This window comes from Thamnophis elegans, chromosome 9 (assembly GCF_009769535.1).
Source record: "Thamnophis elegans isolate rThaEle1 chromosome 9, rThaEle1.pri, whole genome shotgun sequence".
Lineage (NCBI taxonomy): Eukaryota > Metazoa > Chordata > Lepidosauria > Squamata > Colubridae > Thamnophis > Thamnophis elegans.
Genome location: NC_045549.1, coordinates 72,433,765 through 72,449,476, shown reverse-complemented (window position 1 = coordinate 72,449,476; position 15,712 = coordinate 72,433,765). Strand labels below are relative to the sequence as shown.

At 44.3% G+C, this 15,712-nt stretch overlaps 1 protein-coding gene across 1 annotated transcript in view; it reads left to right on the top strand.

The window, feature by feature from the left end:
* The window catches only part of ARAP2 (ArfGAP with RhoGAP domain, ankyrin repeat and PH domain 2), a 52,288-nt gene that overhangs the window by 11,890 nt on the left and 24,686 nt on the right, over nucleotides 1-15,712 (top strand). Inside the window, exon 2 of the mRNA XM_032223672.1 lies at nucleotides 6,082-7,005. Within this exon, the coding sequence (XP_032079563.1) occupies nucleotides 6,173-7,005 (833 nt within the window). The 5' untranslated portion in view covers nucleotides 6,082-6,172. The remainder of the gene's footprint in view (nucleotides 1-6,081; nucleotides 7,006-15,712) is intronic.

Genomic DNA, 15,712 nt, shown 5'->3' with positions numbered 1-15,712 from the left:
TACTTGCCCCAACCTAGCCGTTTGAAAGCATTTAAAACATGCAAGTAGACAAATAGGAACCACCTTTGGTGGGAAGGTAATAGCGTTCTGTGAGCCTTCGGCGTTTAGTCATGCCGGCCACATGACCACGGAGACGTCTCCAGACAGCGCTGGCTCTTTGGCTTTGAAACGGAGATGAGCACTGCCTCCTAGAGTCAGGAACGGCTAGCAGATATGCGCAAGAGGAACCTTTACCTTTACCTAGGAATGTATTTCCAGAAAAATTGCAGACTGCAGGAATCATTAGCACCACTCAGGTGACCCTGAGGACACAGATAAACCTCCAAGTGGCCTCAACGACCCTCTAAAAGGATGCAAATGACCAGCTGTCTGCAAGGAGTATCAATCCTTCCATTCCCCACCGTCCAGTCAGAACTGAAGAAGCTTCTTTGGTTGAGAAGCATCTTCAAAAGAAAAACCAAGAAAGTCCAGTTGCCTCTTGGGAAAAAAAAATGCACCTTTGGGACAACCATGATCTGGATGACAGAGAATCTCTAGCTATACAATTTAGGATGAAGACCCTTTGAATGGAGTGGGAGTGGGAATCGATTTCCAGAGGAAAAAATTGCAGACTGCAGGAATCATTTGCACCACTCAGGTGACCCTGAGGACACAGATAAACCTCCAAGTGGCCTCAATGACCCTCTCAAAGGATGCAAATGACCAGCTGTCTGCAAGGTGTATAAATCATTCCATTCCCCACCATCCAGTTAGAACTGAAGAAGCTTCTTGGATGAGAAGCGAAACATCTTCAAAAGAAAAACCAAGAAAGTCTCCTGAAAAAGCACCTTTGGGACAATGGGCTGAATCCAACAAAATGAGTTTTAATGTGGAGATAAGCAAGGCGTTACACTTAGGCAGGAAAAAAACCAAAGGTACAAGTACAGATGAGGTGAAACCCAGCTCAAAAACAGTAACTGATCATGCAGGTGCCCTTGGCAAAACATCCCACCCGAAAGGTTTGCAAAGTCCACTTTGCCTGCTGCTTGTGGAGAAGGGGGAAGTAAATTAAAAATGTAAAAAAAAAAAATCTGGTTCACGTCCATCATTAAAAGCAGAGAAGCTGGTTTTTCCTTTCGGCCTTTGCTTCGGTTGCTAAATGAAGACTCGAGCCAAAACAGGTTGTGCTTTTACCTGTCAAAGAAAAAAAAAAGAGTTGCATAAAACATGAAGGGAGGTGGTTGTAATAATGGTTAAAGTTACCTGGCCAGGTTGACCTAGCACAAGGTGGAATCCTATTTCTTACCGCTTTATGGGCTTCTCTGATGTTGCCTCCTCCACTGTCTTCCTGACTCTCAAGGTAGAAAGAACTTCCGTGCAATGAATTCATGCAATGAATGAGTTTGTCAAACATGTACGAGATAACAGGTAGAAGTATAAACATGGACACGAACACAGGAAATGGGTACGAATAAATGGGGCAGTAGGACAGGGATGGTAGGCACACTGGTGCGCTTATGCACACCCCTTTATGGACCTCTTAGGAATGGGGTGAGGACCATGGTAGACAGTTTAAGGTTAAAGTTATGGGGGTTTGAGGATATAACAACGGAGTCAGGTAGAGCATTCCAGGCGTTGATCACTCTGTTGCTGAAGTCGTATTTTATGCAATTGAGTTCGGAGTAGTTGACCTTGAGTTTGTATCTATTTGTCAGGCCTGCAACCATCTTGTGGATCTTTGCCCTGCCACACTTTCTGTTATTCTACTATGCATTTTCTATTGTGGGAAAATGGGATTGTACGGAGTTAGATGCTATGTAGCCATAACAACATTCTTTCTAGAAAGCCAAGGTCATCCTTTGTCTCTGCACCTGACCGGAACTGGATGGGTGAAACTGATTGATTAATTTGATTGATTTAATGAATTTATAGGCCGCCCAATCCCGAAGGACTCCGGGCGGCTTACAGAAAATAAATTTTAAAAAGTTAAAAAAAAAAACGGAGGAAGAACAGATTAAAAAAAACAACCCCACATCATGCACCCAGTCTAATCGGGTCTGGACCTTGGTCATGAGGTCAACAGCCCCAGGCCTGCCGGAATAGCCAGGTTTTGATAGCCTTTCAGAAGGCCATGAGAGTGGGTAGGGTCCGGATCTCTGGGGGCTCTGCCAGCATGGCAGTGGGAGACTGGACTATGTGATGGACTGGTGGGTGTGGGAACAAGATCTTGAACTTTCAACTAGGTAGGGAAAACCGGGAAGCTTTCAGATTCGGGTTTTCCCAGATGTGCCAACGTGGCTCTCTTAATAAATTGGAACTTTGTGCAATACTTTGCCTTGGACTCTGATTTACTTTTGGATGCTATTTGGAACGCTGATGTTAACCCACAAACTCAGATAAGTAAAATCTTCACACTAATAAACAAACTAATTGTCTCCTGCCAACACCATTCCCCTTTTTCTCCTATTTATTCCCTATGGGAGGGGCCATTCACCATCCACTTGTGCTTTTACTCTCGAGTTGAGGCCTGTTCCTTAATTGTTCCCTTTTCTTGACAGCTCTGCGCATGCGCGCATTGGGAACAGGCTCCAGCTGTTCTTCTTCCCCATTTATCTCTGTCTCTGCAAGTAGCTGATAAGTGTTGCATGGTCCTGGGCCCCTCTCTGCCTCCGACACAGAGCCCTCATCAGAGCCTTCCCCAGACTCCAGGACTGGCCCATGTTCCTCCCCAACCTCCTCACTGTCAGAGTATGCTGCCAATTCCTCTGGCCACTAGTGAAAGAAAGAACTTCCATGCAGTGAACTATTTAGGTGCTCAGATTTCTTCAAAGATTAATAAGGACCCTCCCCACAACAATTCAATGGTTGATTTACAACAGAGTCAACAAAGCAATTCTTTTCCTGAATCAGGGCAATGTTAAAATCCAGTGTCAGGAGTGATGGACGTCAACCTTTGTCCTAGCACACAAAAGAATGGTATTGGTCCAGGTCCATTAGAATTGTGTGTGTGGGGGGGGGGGGAATAAAGAGTTATCCCCCCCCCCAAGCAGCTTGGATCACCCAGTACAGGGCTGTCTAAGAAACAGAAAAGGACATTTGAGATTTTGAGATTTTATTAACATTTGTAGGCCGCCCTTTTCCCTGAGGGGACTCAGGGCGGCTCACATAAAATCAGGGAGGGGGAATACAAAACAATGACGTAGACACATATAATAAAAGTAATAAGCAACATACATTCATCATTCGGGAGGGGCGGCTATCCTTGTCCCCAGGCCTGACGGGCTAGCCAGTTCTTAAGGGCTGTGCGGAAGGCCTGGACGGTGGCCTTCTCACGTCAACCGATCAGTTCCTTGACAACTTGTGAGCCTTCAACAAGCCTTCTTATTCTCTGGTGACTGCCTCATTTCCTTCCTTTTTCTTCAGAAGGAATAGTTGGTAAGACTGCAGAGGGTTTTTTTAGGACCATGCTGGCAACTTTAAAAGTGCCCTGATTGAGGCCATCTTGAGGCTTCAGGGTTGTCACAACAGAAATGAGAGTTAGGGAGAGTGGGGGGGAATTAGAGATACAGTAGCTGGGGGTTTGTAGCCAAAACAAAATACTTTCCCCTGGGAACCAAGGACATTCCAACAGGTGGCTGAAGAGAGGAGGAGGAGTAATGTTGCCAAGCAACTGGACAGCACCCTTATTGGACCAATGGGACTGCTTGCTTGGGAAGAGGGGAAAACGTTTACTTTTAAATAGGTGAAAACTGGTGGGAACCTTTAGAGTTGGTTTTCACCAGTCTGTGTCAACAGGATATATCTAATAAAACTGTTCTTTGAGGAATCTACCTGCCTCGAAGTTCCGTGTGCTATGGGTGTGTTACATGGAACCCTGACATTAAACCGACTCTAAAAGTTTCCGTGTAGTTACTTAGTTAGTTTTGCTAACTAAGCATACATAGAATTTTGAGAAGAAGCAAGTTTGATTGATTGACGGATTGAACGGTAATCTCTTTTGCCCGAATTGTTCCAGGTGATGGGTGCCCTGGGTCGCCACTTCAATGTATTCCTTAAATTTAAAATACACGTTGAGCTAAACTTCTCTTGATGCTATTAAGCTGATGAACAACATTACACAGAGCTATATGGTTGCCTCTTATTATTTAGAGATAGATCTCTAAACTTCGAAGTTTTGAGAGCTCCCCTTTTGGTCTTAAGGTGCTTATACTGTGAAAATTCAATGCAGGGGGAAACCACAAGGAAGGGAAGGGATTAATGGCACGATAAACAACATTGGCTTATGAAATTGGTTCAAGGGACTGAGTTTATGGATCTCTACCATAAACCTTTAGACAGCTTTATCTGATTGTTTTTTTCCTCTCCCAGTCATTCATTAATAATTAGTAGTCATGTATAGACAAGCTAAGAAAAGAAGAAAAATTGGTAACTCCCACCCTATAAAAGATTATCCAGTTGCTTGTAAACTAGGTGGATGGTTAATTGCAAAGGCGTGTTTGTCACTACATTTTTTTTATTTATAATTTTTTTTATTAACACACACACACACAAAACTTAGACGTACACCACATTTACACAATACAATACGAACAGGAGCTTCCTGTTCTTTCTAATAGCAATTGCCAATCAATACCGCTCACCTTATATTATTTCCCCTTCTATTCCATTTCATTTGGATTTCACCATTCTTGACCCTCTCATTTTACTCATAACTATTATTTTTTGAGTTTTGTTATATTCCTTCATTGATTCTTGTTTCTTCCCTCCATCCACCTATACCATTTATCCTATATCTGGTAGAATTCTGATTCTTCTTTTCCTTGGATTTCTTTAGTTAATTTGTCCATTTCAGCACAATCCATAACCTTTCTTATTATTTCATCTTCGCTTGGAATTAATTTGTTTTTCCATTTCTGGGCAAAGGCAATCCTTGCCGCCGTAACTATATGTACTCGATTTCTTTTTTGTATTTCGCAGATATTATTCCGAATAAAAAAAACTTTCAGGTTTCCATTCTATTTTAACCCCCGTTATTGCCTCCAGCCAATTTTTAATCCTTTTCCTAAAAATTTTTTAGCCTCCTCACAGGTCCATCATAAATGGTAATATGTTCCGTGTATTGATTCGCATTTCCAACATTTTGGTGAGGTATTTGTTAAGATTTTAGCTAATCTTGTTGGTGCCAGGTGTCACTACATTTTTTTAATGTCTTCAGATTCCTTCCGTATATATTCTTGGGATGTTGAGTGATAAATGAAGGAAGAACCAGAAAGTTCAGAAAACTAGAGTAAAATAGAGAATAAGAATAGAGATAGGAGAGGAGGGGAGAGGAGAGAAGATTGGAAAGGAAGGGAGGAGAGAGGGGATGAAATGGAGTAGAGTGGAATGGAGAGTAGAGTAGAGTAGAATAGAATAGAATATAGAATTAGAATAAAATAGAATGAAGAATAGAATAGAATATAGAAAATAGAATACAGAATACAGAATTAGAATGGGATGGAGAATAGAATAGAATATTTTAGAATAGATTAGATTAGAATAGAGTAGAATAGAATAGAATAGAAAGAAGAGTGGAATGGAATAGAGGAATGAAGAATGGAATGGAAAGGAAAAGAAAGACCTCAAAGGCTTTCTAGTCCAACTCAGTGCTTGAGCAGGAGATCCTATACCATTTCAGACAAATTGTTGTCCAATCTCTTTTTGAAAGCCTCCAGTGATGGAGCACCCACAACCTCTGAAGGCAAGCTATTCCGTTTGTTAATTGCTCTCACCATTAGGAAATTTCTCCTTCGTTCTAGGTTGCTTCTCTCCTTGCTTAGTTTCCATCCATTGGTCCTTGTCTTGCCTTCTGGGGCTTTGGAAAATAGTTCCGTCCCCTCTTCTTTGTGGCAACCCCTGAGATATTGGAAGACTGCTGTCATTTGTAAGGAGCATCTTCCAGCGGGAGGTGAAAGACCAAATCTTTGTTTGCTTGACAGTATTGTCCTTGTCAATAAACCTCACCAAAGGACTTGGGTTCTTTCTGAGTATGAGCAACAAATGTTGACTCTGGAATATTGCAACCAATTTTAATGTATTGTCCTCTTTCCCTTTGTATTGTAGGATTGTGGAGGACATCTCAATCGGTACAGGAGAAGGATTTTGTCCGGCTTTTCAACATGACCCCGTGGAATCATGCCTCTTCGGGATTCTGATGGCCAAGCCCACCCATGAAATTGCCATTATGTCATCCAGGGAGGCTGACCCAGACATCGGAGCCTTTTTAATTCGCATCAACCTGGGACAGTACCTTTTCAACTTTAGGGAATTTGGCTACCACACGCTGCAAGAGTGCGTGGGAATAAATGACAGCGTCCTTCAACACATGGGAATATCGCCAACGGGCCACCGTAGACGAATCCTCAAACACTTGGAGGTCGCGTTTACCAAAATGCCGGAAGCGTCTACCTCCGGTCAAAGCTGCTCTCCCAAGCATCCCCTCGATCCCAAACAGAAGGAAACAGGTGGCAGGCCGTCTGATGGACAGTCCCATGCATCTTGCGTCAGTAACCTTGAAAGACATCCACACTACACAACTCACAGAGCTAGTCCAGTTTGGGATCAGGACTCTTCTGACACGTTTGGTCCAAACCTGTTGGCAGATCCCGCTGCGGTGCCACGAAACTCGGTGAAAAACTTGACGCCGGAGAAGAAACCTTGCACGGGTGATGGTTCTCTGAAGAAAGGAGAAGATCTGGAGGTTCAACTTAATGCCACTCCCAAAGATGGACCTCTGTCTTCTGCTTTCTCTCTCGCTGAAAAGGAAACCAGCAAGGTGGAACCTCCGCTCTTATCAGGGTTGGGAAGTTTGCCCGATGATCTGCAGGAGACGCCGTTCTTTGAGTTCAAAGGTCAAATGGTGGAAAACGATCTCTACTGCACCCAAAGTCCATCAAAAGTATGCGCCAGGCCAACGCGGTCTTTTATGCTTCGGCACCGTCCCGTTCCAGAAATCCCAGGTGTTTCCTCGGAGGCAACTTCAAACAGGTAAACTTTCTGCATTGCTAAATGTTAAGTCGTATGCAGTATGTATTGTGTCACAACCCCTGGTATGCCCAGATATGAGAGGGAGCATACTGCTTCCCTTTTCTGTCTATCGGTTCACTCTGGGAGCCATCCAGGCAGAAAGCCATTTTTTTTAATGTTGCCTTGTTACATTTGTGTTGCAATTGTGCTGATACATAAATAAAGGGAGACTAGTATAGATCTATTTCAAGCTATTTAGCTCTCATCGGCTAGCCCAGGTTCGATTCCCAGTAAGGGTATGGCTAGCTGATGATAGCTAAATAGCTTGAAATAGATCTATACTAGTCTCCCTTTATTTATTTATCAGCACATATATATATATATATGTGTGTGTGTGTGTGTGTATGTGTGTGTGTGTGTGTGGATAAATAAATAAAGGGAGACTAGTATAGATCTATTTCAAGCTATTTAGCTCTCATCAGCTAGCCATACCCTTACTGGGATTTGAACCTGGGCTATATTACATACTAGGCAGACTTCTTAGCCATTAGGCCACAGGCTCTTATCCATTATCAGAGAAGCCAGGGTGAAAGGTATCTATTAGATTTTTACAACCCCTGGTAAGCCCCAATTATGGGAGGAAGCCAACCGCCTCCATCATCTGTCAATCGGCTCGTCACAAGAGTCTATCACGACAGAAACCCAATATTTTTTTACTGTTGCCTTTGTTATATTTGTGTGTTTTTTATTTGTGCTGATAAATAAATAAAGGGAGACTAGTATAGATCTATTTCAAGCTATTTAGCTCTCATCCCACCCTTACTGGGATTTGAACCTGGGCTATATATATATGCGCAAGCATTTCAAAAATAAATTTTGGGTCATAGGGAGGGCTGAGCTCAAAAGGGAGCTGGGTTAAAAGGAAAGGTTGGGTGGTGACCTATGACAGAGGTCACCAACTGGTGGTTCGTGGAGCAGTGATGTCCATCAGAAAATGTTGATGGTCCGCAGAAAAATTATTTGCATTTTTTATATTGCACTAAATCTGGGGTCTTCAAACTGGGACAGATACGTGCAATGAACGCTTGTGTTGCTGCAAGAGTCTCCCCCTTTGGGGTCTTTTTGTCGGAGGGGACAGAAATTCTGACTTGGGGTCTGCTTCAGCCTCCTGGTGGGGGGCTTTGGGCGAAGGCTGGAGGGAAGCACTGCTGGTGGCGAAGAGCCGGAGGGCCTCGTTCCAGTGGGACTGCATCATGGCCTGGGACTGGTTGATCATCTCAGCCCGCTGAGCCTCCAGGTACTGATACCTGACCTTGCACTCCCGCAGGTCTTCCCTCTGCTTGGAAAGCCTATGCTCCTAGTCCTCAGTGAGGTGCTTCTACTGAGCCTCCTTCTCAGTCAGATCCAATTTGAACTGAGCTGTTTTGCCAACTCTTTCTCCTGTGGGCTACTTAGCTCCAGCAATGGCTTCCTGTTGGGGCCATAAGGAGCCCAGTTGGGCAGGTGAGGAGGGGCTGGGAAGGAAGGGACGAATAGAGGTCATCAAGGTGCCCCTCGATGTGAGTGACATCAAGTTAGCCACGCCCACCCAGGCACACGACCACCTAGCCATGCCTACCCACCTGGTCATTAGGCAAATCATATTAGCGGTCCAAGGGATTTAAAATTATGAATTTAGTGGTCCCTGATGTCCGAAAGTTTGGGGATCCCTGGCGTATGAAGAGAAATATTGATCAATAAACCATATTTATGAATAAATAACAGTGTTCAGCTGGATGTTTCTAAAGAGGCCATCTTCAAACCAGGATTTCATAGTCTCAACTCCATCTGGTCAGCTGTCCAGGATCTCAAACTCACGTGGTCCTGTCCACCATTAAACCATTTTTCCAATCACCCTCCATGTTTCCAGTGTCCTCCTCCTGGCTTGGAACTGAACCAGATGGATATTTCTCCCAAACACCCAAAAGGGACAGAATATGTAGCAGCAGCATCAGTAAAGGCACCGAGAACTGAACAGAGTTAACATTTCTCGACTCGGGTGCAATGCATGTAAATTTATTACCGATTTGCATGAGATTATGCAAATTGTACCAGGGAGATGTTAATTCTGTGGGGAAAAAAATCTGTGTTAATGGGCAGGTAATAGCTTAATATGTTGACCTGGATGGGCCGTACTTTCGTATGAGGACATTGGTTTTTTTTTTAAAAAAAATGCCAGCTGAGGTATGTAAGAATTGCTAACAGCATAAAACTGCTCTAAGGTATTAGCAGCAAGCTAAGGAGAAGCTGCACCAGGTTAATATCAGGCAGGAAATTATTAGGGAATTCCATAATTGTAAGCTAGACTGTCTTGTTTACAATTATGGAATTCCCTAATACAGGAATCAGCAACTGGAGCCGCATGTGGCTCTTTCATCCCTCTGCTGCAGCTCCCTGTCACCGATCGGCACCACAATATTGAGTGGAGCTTCCGGTTTGAGGGGGGAGAAGGGCGTGCCAGGAAGAGACTCTATGGCAAGGGGTGGGTTTTCCGGTCAGCTCCAAAATTGATAGGGCTTTTGGTTAGGACAGGTAGAGGAAAAAGGATGCCACGCTAGGAGGAGACTCTATGGTGGAGAAACTGGACTTCCGGTCAGCTCCAGAATTGAACTGGGGACTTCTGGTTAGGACCCCCTTTGTGGATCCTTGTTTAAGGTTTCTGACCCCTGCCCTAATAGCTTCCTACCAGGTATTAATCTGGGGCAGCTACTCCATAACTTCTCCAGTTTTGCTTTCCTTGTAGGGATAGTGTCAGTAACCCAGTTAAAAATACTTCACTACAGATTACAGATTAGCAGAGTTGGAAGGGACCTTGTCGGTCATCTAGTCCAACCCCGCACTCAAGCAGGAGACCCTACATCATTCCTGACAAATGGCAGTCCAATCTCTTCTTGAAAGCCTCCGATGATGAAGCTCCCACAACTTCTGAAGGCAACTTCTCTTCCATGGGTTGATTATTTTCACTGTCAGAAAATGTCTCCTTATTTCCAGGTTGAATCTCTCCTTGGTCACTTTCCATCCATTATTCCTTGTCTGGCCTTCAGGGGCTTTGGAAAATAGCTTGACCCCCTCCTCTTTATGGCAGCCCCTCAAATATTGGAAGACTGTTGTTGTGTCTCCCCTGGTCCTTCTCTTCACTAAATCAGCCATGCCCAGTTCCTGCAACTGTAATAATAATTGCATATTCATAATAATTGCAAATCCAGATTTGGAATACCACGTACATGTTAACTAGATTATCATATGTAAGGAATGGAAGGAGCTATTTCCAGACTTGTAAGCTATTTTGAAATATTGTGCTGTTTCAACTGGAGTTCCACCTCAGCGCTAGGATCTTAAGTATGAACTATTTTTGGAATCTACAGGTTGTCCTTAACTTACAACCAATTTGTTTAGGGACTGTTCAAAGTTACAAAAGGGATGCGGTGGCTCAGTGGCTGACAGGCTGAGTTTGTCGATCAGAAATGGTCGGCAGTTCAGTGGTTCGAATCCCTAGTGCTGCATAACAGAGTGAGCTCCCGTTGCTTGTCCCAGCTTCTGCCAACCTGGCAGTTTGAAATCATGTAAAAAATGCAAGTAGAAAAAATAGGAACCACCTTTGGTGGGAAGGTAACAGCGTTCCGTGCGCCTTTGGTGTTTAGTCATGCTGGCCACATGACCACAGAGACGTCTTCGGACAGCGCTGGCTCTTCGGCTTTGAAATGGAGATGAGCACCGCCCCCTAGAGTTGGGAACGACCAGCACATATGTGCGAGGGGAACCTTTGCCTTTTTATGAATCAAAGCTCTGACAGGTTCTTAGTTAAATATATAGCGTTTTTCCTTCTCTTGGCTTCAGTCTAGGCGGTCTTCTTCTACATGATTTGTGGAATACAGGTAGTCAGGAACGACTAGCACATATGTGCAAAGGGAACCTTAACCTTTACCTTAGATCAGTCTTACTCAATGAAGATGCCTCCCAAAGATGTGGTTTCAACCATCCAGGATTCTGCAACCCATTGTTGGAAATTCTGGAACGCAAGAGCAAAAAAGTGACTCACACATTCTAGGAAATGTGATCAAGTTTGTCAATTTGTAGAACGCCTTCACCGTGACGTGTGTTACGGTCAGCGAGTTGAAGTTGAAATGCACAGTGTTGGTCAAAACCGTAGCTGTGAAGACAATGGAAAGGTGGGGGAAGAATCAGGGTGTTGGGAGAAGTTAGGGGAATGATTGGAGCCTGGGAAATGTTCCTCCCCAATTTCCTCACTATCCAAATCTGCTGCCAGCTCTCTTCCCCGCTGGCGGGCCACAATGGCCTTGTGACGGGCCTTGTGATAAGGAGATGACATCAGGTTAGGCTCATTGGAGAGGAACTTCTGGTGGTGGAGTTTCTGTGGGTTTGTTTGAGGGTCAGTGCTGTCTCTGGTTGACTGTGTGGTTGATTTGGATTCTGAGCGGTTCATAGGCTGATTGTAGCAATAGCAATAGCAATAGCAGTTAGACTTATATACCGCTTCCTAGGGCTTTCAGCCCTCTCTAAGCAGTTTACAGAGTCAGCATATCGCCCCCACAGTCTGGGTCCTCATTTCACCCACCTCGGAAGGATGGAAGGCTGAGTCAACCTTGAGCCGGTGAGATTAGAACCGCTGAACTGCAGATAACAGTCAGCTGAAGTGGCCTGCACTGCTGCACTCTACCTACTGTGCCACCTCGGCTCATGATTGTAGGTTGATGTGTCTGTTGATGGAATTGCTTGTGGAGGGCCAGGCTTCAATGAACTCATGAGTGTGGCAGGTGGTAGTGTGACCGATGATTTGTGTGTTGTTCCAATCAAACTGGTTACTATTTGGTGTTGGTGTGGGTAGAGATTATAAGGTCTATGGAGATTCTCAGTCATCCAGGTCATGGTTGTCCCAAAGGTGCTTTTTTCAAGAGGCAACTGGACTTTCTGGTTTTTCTCTGAAGAGGTTTCGTTTCTCATCCAAGAAGCTTCTTCAGCTCTGACTGGATGGTGGGGAATGGAAGGATTGATACTCCTTGCAGACAGCTGGTCATTTTCATCCTTTTAGAGAGTCATTGAGGCCACTTGGAGGTTTATCTGTGTCTTCAGGGTCACTTTAACCTTCTTTAACCTTCTTTCCCCTCTTTAACCTTCTTTAAAACCAACGGTCCTCTCTGTCCAAAATGGGGACTTTGGTGTCTTCAGAAGAGTTGTCTTTTTAAATGCAGATGGCCTGCTGAATGTGGTGCTGATGGGTTTGGGGAGATTAAGGATTTGGGATTGTGGCGTTTGACTGCAAGCCAGAGTTCATGGACCCTGGTTTTTAATTTAACTCTGCTGAAGATGTTATCTAGAATGGTAATGAAACTTCTTGAAATCAACCCAGAAGCTGGGAGGACAATCCTTCACCATCAACCTACGCCTGACCTACATATATTCACCACTACCATGTTTCTCCAAAAATAAGACAGGGTCTTATTTTCTTTTGACCACCAATATAAGCCCCTGGCCTTATATTTTGGGAAGGTCTTATTATTTTTGAGGTGCAGGAGGCGGCAAGTGTGGTCACCTCACGGCTGCTGCTGTGTTGCAATATTTTCTGGGAGGGCTTATTTTTGGAGGAGGGCTTATTTCAGCCCGTGCGCTCCAAAGCCCAATTGGGCTTATTATCAGGGGAGGTCTGATTTTCAGGGAAACAGGGTATTGCAGAGAGAAGTTCCCTGAAGATGGGCTCCATCACAAGTCCAGAAGTTTGGAAGACTAAACCTCTGGTCCCATTGAGTGACCCAGATTGCATCTTGCAGTCAAGGTTTTCTCTACAGTATCCTCTTCTTGGTGCATTCCAGGAGTGGTATTCAGCCAGTTCAGGCTGGTTCGGACAAACTTGTAGTGGCGACCTGAGGATGGGCCCAACTCCGCCCACCTGCCCTGTCTCTATGTCATCCTATTTAGCCACGTTTTCTAAGCCATGCACATGCATGCAAGCCACACATAGGAGCGAAGTGCATGGACAGAAGGGGTGCGCACACTCACAAAGCACACATGCATGCGTGCTCACAGTTTCGGTGCATGGTGAACCGGTGGTAGAATTACGTGAAACCCACCTCTGGTGCACTCCAGAGCTGATAAGTAGACCAATCACTCCAACTCAATGAAAGAAAACAATTACGTAATAACTATTGAGTGTAGTGGGTGTTCGCGATTACACAGATTGCAAAATGTGGGCTGAGGAAGCTAAGTCGGAGCTAGTCAATCATCCCCACCTCCTTCTCTGTCTCGTCTTCTTCCTCCTCCTCCTCCTCCCATCACCCTATTTCCTATTTTAAAATAGAAATTTATTTAAGAGGAAGTTTTGAAAAAAATAAAAAGGGGGAATGAAAGTCAGATTTCCCAATGTTTTGATCTTGTCTCAAGGAAGATGACGAGTTTGACGTGATTACACCGGGTTTTTTTTTTTTTTTTTTTTTTTTTTTTGACGAGCTGGACGGCATGTAATCTGTTTAGAAATTGTCATAAAGGCAATGAACCTCCCTTTTCAAATGATAGGAAGTCTGATTGAGACAGAGCTATGACATTTTGCCTGCGTGAAGAAATGTATTGATTTTTAATTCTGGGAGCAGTGGCGTATGTTTTGCAAAATCTATTCTATTCTATTCTATTCTATACTATACTATTCTATTCTAGAATAGAATATGGAAAGAATAGAATAGAATAGAATAGAATAGAATTCTTTATTGGCCAAGTGTGATTGGACACACAAGGAATTTGTCTTTGGTGCAGATCCCAACAACAATCCGGGTCCTCATTTCACCCACCTCGGAAGGATGGAAGGCTGAGTCAACCTTGAGCCGGTGGGATTTGAACAGCCGAACTGCAGAACTAGCAGTCAGCTGAAGTAGCCTGCAGTGCTGCATTTAACCACTGGGCCACCTCGGCTCTAATGCAGTGTTTCTCAACCTTGGCAACTTGAAGATGTCTGGACTTCAACTCCCAGAATTCCCCAGCCAGCATTCGCTGGCTGGGGAATTCTGGGAGTTGAAGTCCAGACATCTTCAAGTAGCCAAGGTTGAGAAACACTGCTCTAATGTATTCTTGGGTTTGAAGTGGGCATGTATGTTGCGTTGGCTGAAGATCTTCCTGAGCATTTCTGATATTCCTGCAAGGATGACATTGTTTCTGTGATTGTTCTCTTTGTTGTCTCTTATGGAGGGGCTCCTGTGGGGGCTTTTTTTGAGATGTTTCCAGGGCAGCCCCACGGGCCACATTTAAGCACCCCGCGGGCCACATCCAGCCCCCAGGCCTTGAGTTCAAATGGGTCAAAAAGGGCCTCTAAACTTGCCAAAATAGTCCCTAAAATATACCAAAAAGCTTCAAAAATGGGCCAAGAAAATTTTCGAAAACAGGCCGAAAAAAGCCTCAAAAATGGGCCAAGAAAAGCCTGAAAACTGGGTAAAAAAGTTCTAGGATGTCTTTTCTAAATAATGAATATGGGTTCAAACCCTCAATACTCAATTTGTTTTTAATCTCAGGAGGTAGAGAGGCCCCTGATTCAAGCTTGATTCCTAGTTACTACGTACCATATTTTTTTTGACTATTAAGACACACTTTTTTGTCTCCCAAAAGGGACCGAAAATGTATGTGTGCCTTATAGGCCGAATATTGCGAATATTGCCCAGCCACCGGCCATTTTTTGGCCTCTGCATGCCCCCTTTCCAGGCCTTTTTGGCCCATTTTAGCGGATCTTTTTGGCCTGTTTTGAAGGCTTTTTTGGGGGGCCATTTTTCAAAAAAGAGGGGACCGAAAACCCCCTCAAAAACAGGCTGAAAAAGCCCTGAAAATGGGCCAAGATAAGTCTAAAAAATGGGCCAATAAGTGCCTCAAAAACGGGCTGAATAAGACTTGAGAATGGACCAAGAGAAGCCTCGAAAACAGGCCGAAAAAAGCCTCAAAAATGGGCCAAGAAAAGCCTGAAAACTGGGTCAAAAAGCTGTGAAAACAGGTCACGAAAAGGCTCAAAAATGGGCTGAAGAAAGCCTCAAAAACGTGCCAAAAGCCCCCCAAATGTGCCAACCCCCCCCAAAAGGACCCAAACCCCCAGAAAATGGGTCAAGGAAAGCCTCAAAAACAGGCCCAAAAAATCCTCAAAATGGGCCACAAAAAGCCTCAAAAACATGCCAAAAAGCCCCCAAAATGTGCCAAAAAGCCCCCCCCAAAACCCAGAAAATGGGTCAAGAAGGGCCTCTAAACTTGCCAAAATAGTCCCTAAAATATACCAAAAAGCTTCAAAAATGGGCCAAGAAAAGTTTCGAAAACAGGCCGAAAAAAGCCTCAAAAATGGGCCAAGGAAAGCCTGAAAACTGGGTCAAAAAAGCCTTGAAAACGGGTAACAAAAAGCCTCGAAAATGGGCTGAAGAAAGCCTCAAAACGTGCCAAAAGCCCCCCAAATGTGCCAAAAGCCCCCCAAAAGGGCCAACCCCCCCAGAAAATGGGTTAAGAAAATCCTCAAAAACAGGCCCCAAAAATCCTCAAAATGGGCCACAAAAGCCTCAAAAACATGCCAAAAGCCCCCAAAATTTGCCAAAAAGCCCCCCCAAACCCAGAAAATGGCTCAAGAAAAGCTTCAAAAACAGGCCAAAAAATCCTCAAAATGAGCCAAAAAGGCCTCAAAATGGGCCAATAAGTGCCTCAAAAATGGGCTGAAAAAGCC